General features: G+C 44.3%; 1 protein-coding gene across 2 annotated transcripts in view; it reads left to right on the forward strand.

Moving 5' to 3' along the window:
* Nucleotides 1-7,459, forward strand: part of LOC122540750 (src substrate protein p85-like) — a 25,011-nt gene that overhangs the window by 5,228 nt on the left and 12,324 nt on the right. For both annotated transcript variants that reach the window (XM_043676915.1, XM_043676916.1), the window contains exons 2-3: nt 6,107-6,176; nt 6,823-6,971. In XM_043676915.1, the coding sequence (XP_043532850.1) occupies nt 6,107-6,176; nt 6,823-6,971 (219 nt within the window). The remainder of the gene's footprint in view (nt 1-6,106; nt 6,177-6,822; nt 6,972-7,459) is intronic.

The raw sequence follows: 7,459 nt of genomic DNA on the forward strand, positions 1-7,459 counted from the left end.
CAGGGACCCAGGTTTGATTCCAGCCTCAGGCCACTGTCTGTGCAGAGTTTGCACATTCTCCCCATGTCTGCGTGGGTTTCCTCTGGGTACTCCGGTTTCCTCCCACAATCCAAAGATGCGCAGGTCAGATGAATTGGCCATGCTAAATTGCTCATAATGTTTTCGGTGCATTAGTCAGAGGGAAATGGGTCTGAGTGGGTTACTCTTCATAGGGTCGGTGTGGACTTGTTGGGCCAAAGGGTCTGTTTCTACACTGTAGGGATTCTAATCTAATTTTGTTTTCAGATAGTTTTGAATTAGGATGGTTAGCATTTACGAAAGTTTTATATGGTCTTTATTTGTTCTACATATGAAATTTGATACTTTTTTAACTGAACAGTTTAAATATAAATTGCCATTTGATTAACATATTATTAGTTGAATGTAAATAAACTGTTCAAATAAATGGAGATTATCATTCAAAAGTGCCATGGTACTGATATAAATTGTCACTGGTTTCCATACTATCTATTACCCAAGAAAACATAATTTTATGTTCTGAAGAAAGCAAAAGTGATATGAGTTTGACTTTAAATCCAAAGACAATTTAAAGGTTTTAAAAACTGCTTAAGACTCACTCATATTTGAATGTCCTCTGAACTCGTAGTGAAGATGTCTCAATTATTCCTCCATCTTATGTTTTGTCAACTGATTACAGAATTTAATAACATTAAAATAAATTAATCTACAAGTATAATACATACATTTGGAAGCGGCTGGGAGTAATGAGTTTGAAATTGTATTTGTTACATTTTTCCATGATAGCTGCATTTGGGAAATAATATTCTGGTCTATATGGGGATCATTAAGTTCCTCCATTATTACTAATCTATTTGCACTTTTTCGTATGTCTCCTTCAAATTCTCTCATCAATATCTTTCCCACTAAGTAATAGCATTTACAATACACCCAGTAGCATCTATCACTGGGTGGTTCCTAACAATACTATATTCCACCTCTTGATCTCATCCCCCTCCAGGTTAACTTAAACTCTCCCAATAGCCCAAGCATACCACACTACAAGAATATTTGGCCTGCTCTGTAATCCTACCTCTAACCCTCATCCAGTCTCTATTGGCTTGCAGTCCCTCAGTGACCCAGTGTCTCAAGAATTTAAAGCTTTTCTGCCTGCACCTTCTGTCCATCTATTTTACCAACTGCATTCATCTATTTTATCCTTACTTGTGGCACTGCAAGCAATCCCAAGATTACTACCTTTGAAATCATGATTTCTAGCTCTCCAGAACCACTTTGTAGGCCCTCATGCCACCTATCTATTATAGCCACTCAGTGACAGCCTTATTCCTGTCACAAAGGAGATACAATGCCTTACTGCAGTTCATATAGATCACATCTACTGCTCTGCCCTCATCAATCCTCTTTGTTACTTCTTCAAAAAACTCAATCAGATTTGTGAGACATGATTTCCCACACACAAACCATGTTGACTATCCCTAATCAGACCTTGCCTTTCCAAATACATGTACATCATGTCCCTCAGGATTCCCTCCAACAACTTGCCCACCACTGTCAGGCTCACTAGTGTATAATTCTCTGGCTTTTCCTTACCACCTTTCTTAGACAGTGACACCACATTAGCCAACCTCCAGTCTTCTGGCACCTCCCCTGTGACTATCAATGATATAAATATCTCAGCAAGAGGACCAGCAATCTCTTCCCCAGCTTCCCACCCCTGCCTTCCCCAGCGTCCCACCCCAGCCTGACCCAGTGTCCCTCCCCTGCCTGACCCAGCGTCCCTCCCCTGCCTGACCCAGTGTCCCTCCCCTGCCTTCTCCCTGTTTTGCTGCACATTCTTCCTTTTCAAATAAGCATCTTGTTTCTTTCTCAAAGCCTGCACCCCACCCTCTGGTATTATAGTGCAGACCCCAACCATTTCTCACATGAAAAAGTTCCTCTTCATGTCACTGTTGCTTCTTTAACTGATTATTTTAAACCTGTACCTCCTGATCCCCACCAATGGAGTGGTTTCTCAGTATCTGCTCTGCCCAGCCCTCTCTGATTTTGAACACCTCAATCAAATCTCCCCTTCAGTCGGGAGAACAGCCCCAGCTGCTTCATCCTATCGACGTAACTGAAGTTCCTCATTCAGAAGGTTCCTGCACTGTCTCCAACATCTTCACCTCATGCTCCTGGTGCCCACTCCAGCTGAAGGTGAACCAGTGTCTGATACAAGTTCAACATGACTTTCCTGCTCCTGAATCCTGCCCGTGTCACTGAATCCTGTCTACTTTATTAACTGCTCTCTCCACCTGCCCTGTCTGCTAGTACTTTGATATTGTGGCTGTTTGTGATATCTTGCAGTTGAACCGTGAATGAAGAGTGAGTTTGGGTAAAAAGAAATGTAAATTTTAATCCAAAGTTCTTTAACATTAAAGTGAAGATGTCTGGAATTGATTGTCCGACGCAGATAGAATCATTGGAAGAGACTGAAACAGAAATTGTTGGAAAAATGCCAGGTTCTGAAGAAGGTATCAGTGGACCCAAAACATTAATTCTGCTTTCTCTCCCACAGATACTGCCGAGCTTTTCCAGCAATTTCTGTTTTTGTTTCTGATTTCCACCATCTGAAGTTCTTTGTTTTTTTCATTGGAAGAGATTATTTGGTTCTTCGAGTCAGTGCTAACTTTAAATGGGAGCTGTTTCCCCTCTGCCCCTTTCCCATTGTTTACAGGACCTCACAGTATTGTGACTGTCGTGCGTGTGGTCGTTAATGTCATCTTCTTTCAATATTGCTCAGTTTATCCCTCAGCAACTGAATCACCATCGTTGAATATAATCTTCTTGTTTTAATGACCAATTCCAGTTTGTTGCACTATGGGTCTTTAAAGCTGGGATTGACTGAGAGACTCCATGCTGTGCCTGTTTGTCAATGGCTGCAGCATCCTTTTTGTAATTGGACATTACAAACCTGGCCAAATGTCAGCTGTCCCCAAGCAAAGTTGATTATTGGAAGTGAAGTTGCTTAGCAACATTTGATATTCTGGTTTAATATTTATCCAATAAAACTGCATTGTCTCCTATTTTCCCACTTCCTCTCCTCCTCTCCATTCAGTAATCAGATATCGAAAACTTCTGCATCACTTTACTCCTTTCTTCCTTTCTGCTTGAAAATTGAGCCATTTGCCCCAAAGTCTCAAAGACGCAGAGGAGGTCGTTGGGCCTATTGCATGTATGCTGGCCCTCTGGAGTGGTTAGTCTCACCACTGCCACCCTGCTCTGTCCCTGTAACCTTACACATTAATTTCCTTTCAGGGCCCTCCCCTCTCCTTATGAACCCCTTGTTTCTGCTCAGGAGGCCATGTTCCGGTTTCCTGCCACTGGCTGTGTTGTAAAAAAACAAAGTTCTTGACCATGTTCTCCTTGTTGAAACCTTAAATATGTGTCCCTGCCCCCACAAATCCTTGGACCATCAGCTAATGGGAGCAGCTTTCTGTCATCTACCCTATCCAAACCTGTCCTGACCTTGCCCACCTTCGTTCTGATACAAGCAAATCAAGCCCAGCCTCTGTAACCAGAGCTCCGACCTGAGCCAGCCCCACCCACAACCAAATCCCTGGAAGCATTCCTCTCCATCTCCTCCTCCTGTTGTCATATTTTGCATATGAAATGACAGCAGTGCTTCATTTATATTAAAGCTTCTATATTAATGTTAATTGTAATATTCCATGGATTTACATCACATCATCACTAATGATTAGTAAAACTGAGACATTAACAGTTCCTCACTTTGAGTTGAAAGTTATCGGTGTTAAATTTAATATTTATATCACTGTTCAGTTAAGTTTGCTTTCACCCCCAACTTTAATTTTATTTGCTTTGCTTTTCCCTCTGCCCCTTCACTGTTTAGACTTTGAGACTGTGACCAGGGTTCGGGAAAATGCTGACTGAACACACTTGGGCACTCTTCAGTGTTTATTTTGGGAGAGGGGAACAGCTCAACAAAGATGGAACCCCCTTCCCCTGCTTCTCAACGAATCTTAGTCTTCGAACGGAGGCTTTTGTGTTGTGTTCTTGGTCACCTGCTCCACCTTTTACCAGGGAAACAGAATCATACAGAACAGAGAGGCCTTTCGGCCCATTAAGTCTGCATCACCAAAAACCACTCAATCTACACAAGCCCCACTTTTCCACACTTAGCCCATAGCCTTGAATTTTATGACATTTCAAGTGTTCAGACAAAGTACTTTATGAAGGTTGTGAAGTTTTCCTCTTCAACTCCCTTCCCAGTCAGTGCATTCCACACACCCATCCACACACCCATCCACACACCCATCCACACACCCATCCACACACCCATCCACACACCCATCCACACACCCATCCACACACCCATCCACACACCCATCCACACACCCATCCACACACCCATCCACACACCCATCCACACACCCATCCACACACCCATCCACACACCCATCCACACACCCATCCACACACCCATCCACACACCCATCCACACACCCATCCACACACCCATCCACACACCCATCCACACACCCATCCACACACCCATCCACACACCCATCCACACACCCATCCACACACCCATCCACACACCCATCCACACACCCATCCACACACCCATCCACACACCCATCCACACACCCATCCACACACCCATCCACACACCCATCCACACACCCATCCACACACCCATCCACACACCCATCCACACACCCATCCACACACCCATCCACACACCCATCCACACACCCATCCACACACCCATCCACACACCCATCCACACACCCATCCACACACCCATCCACACACCCATCCACACACCCATCCACACACCCATCCACACACCCATCCACACACCCATCCACACACACACTCGGGGTGAAAACATTTTCCCTCAAATCCACTGAGAGTCTTTCACTTTGAAATGATGTCCACTTGTTATTGACCTTTGGCTGAGGGAAACAGTTGCTTCCTATACCCCCCCCGCCCCCCAAACCCACCCCCTGTCCATTCCCCTGATAATCCTATACAGGGGAATCCCCCTCAATCATATTCCCCCTTTAACCTTCTCTGCTCCACAGAAAGCAACCTGAGCTTATGCAGCCTCCCATCTTTGCTGGAATGCACCATCCCAGGCAGCATCCTGGTGAACCTCCTCTGCACCCCCTCCTCTGCAGTCACATCCCTCCTATAGTGAGATGACCAGAACTGCACACAGTACTCCAGCTGTGGCCTCCAACATCACCTCCCTACTCTTAGAATCGATGCCATGACTGATAAAGATAATTGTCCTATCTGCCATTTAACTAACCTGTTAAACTGCCCTGCCAACTTCAGGGATCTGTGGGCAGGCATCCCTAGATACTGCAGAGCTTACTCATGCCCTGTAGTTATTAATTACCCCCTTGTTTTGTTCCTGCTCCCAAAGTCCATCACCTCACATTTATCAGGGTTGAATTCCATCTGCCACTGATCTGTCCAATTGACCAATCCGTTTATATCTTTCTGTAACCGAGCACCTCCTTCCTCATTGTCAAACATCTGGCCAATGTTGTACTTTTTACCTCCTTTATCAGTTTCCCATATGGGACCTTGCGAAAGGCTTTGCTGAAATTCATATAAACTGCATCAACTACATTATCTTCATCGAAACACCTGATTGTCACCTCAAAGAATTCAATCAAATTTGACCTCTCTCTGACAACACCACGCTGACTAACCCTGATCAAACCTTGCCTTTCCAAGTGGAGATTAATTCTCTCCTTCAGAATTGTCTTCAGTTATTTCCCTGTGACTGATGTCAGACTTATTGGTCTGTAATGCTGTGGTTAATGTTATTTCTCGGTAAAACAAGGTCTTGTTTGATACAGTGGATCTGCTAGTGTTTGTAGAAAATGTGCATTTTTTTGCGTCTGTTATAATTGAAGGTTTCTAATCAATAGCCTGAAAGAATTTGTGTTGACAAAGCTTTAAATTAGTTCACATATAACTCGAGAAAAAAATACCATTGTAAAGGTAGCAGCAGTAAACAAGGGCAGGAGTTAGAGAAAAGCTGTTCTAATGTTGAACTACCTGATTACAGAGTGCTGCCTCCTTTGATGATGTCGAGCAGCTGGCTCCAGCCTATCAGAAAACGAAGCCGGTCGAAGCTGGTATGTATGCATGTCACATGGAGACTCCCGTCCAGAGCGATGCCTTTGGTTTATCCTGGTGCTGATATCATGGCTGGATCCTTGTGAACTGATCTCCTGATCACTCCCAGCCCTTACCCAATTAGCTTCCCTGATCGTGGAGGCATTTCACTCTGTCGTTTGTAAAGAGAAATCAAAGTTAAAGTTTTGGATCCAGTGACCCTTCCTCAGAACTGTTCTGAGGATCGCCGGACCCGAAATGTTAACTTTGATTTCTCTGCACAGATGCTGGCAGACCTGCTGAGCTTTTCCAGCAGCTTCTGTTTTTGTTTCTGATTTCCAGCATCTGCAGTTTTGGTTTGCACGCTGTAGTTTGTCTTTTTCACATCTATGTAAATCGCTGCTCTGTTGGCAGGCTCCTCGATGTGTTTTTGGGAATCAGTGAGGATGTCAATGACAACTTCACGATTGGCTACATTCTCAAGCAGTTCCGAAGAAAACTTCTGTCAGATTTGAAACACTATCTCTGTTTCTTCCTGTACAGAGGCTGCCAGACCTGCTAAGATTCTCCAGCACTCTGTGTTCTTATTCTTGGATTTACAGCATCCACAGTATTTTATTTTACTATAATTTTACTGTAATTTAGTTCATTCTGTTTGCTTTGCAGCCAATGCAAGTGCAAGTAGCATCCGTTCCAAGTTTGAGAACATTGCCAAAGTGAAGGAGGATGAGGATAGAAAGAAGACAGAGGAGGAGAGAGCTCGCCGTCAGGCTACTGAGAAACAAGAGCAGGAGGAAGCCAAGAGGAAATTGGAGGTTGGTGACAAATCTTTGTACTTTGGCACTCTTGATGCTGATGGAGGATTGGCAGCTGGTCAATCAGTCTGGGGTTTGAGCATTGTTTAGTCTAGAGATGGAGCAAACTAGAGCTGCTCAAATGTCTAGCTGGTTTCTGCTGGATGTAAACTTACACTGAACCAAGCGGCTTTACCGTCCCAGAGGAATCAGTCTTTGTTTGACTAATTACCTTCCCTGGTGGGGGTGAAATCTCCGAGTACAGTCTTGATAGAACATTGAACAATACAGCACAGAACAGCCCTTCGGCCCACGATGTTGTGCCGAACATTTGTCCTAGCTTAAGCATCCATCCATGTACCTATACAATTGCCGCTTAAAGCTCACCAATGATTCTGACTCTGCCACTCCCACAGGCAGCGCATTCCATGCCCCCACCACTCTCTGGGTAAAGAACCTATCCCTGACATCCCCCCTATACCTTCCACCCTTCACCTTAAATTTATGTC

This window comes from Chiloscyllium plagiosum, chromosome 35 (genome assembly GCF_004010195.1).
Source record: "Chiloscyllium plagiosum isolate BGI_BamShark_2017 chromosome 35, ASM401019v2, whole genome shotgun sequence".
NCBI lineage: Eukaryota > Metazoa > Chordata > Chondrichthyes > Orectolobiformes > Hemiscylliidae > Chiloscyllium > Chiloscyllium plagiosum.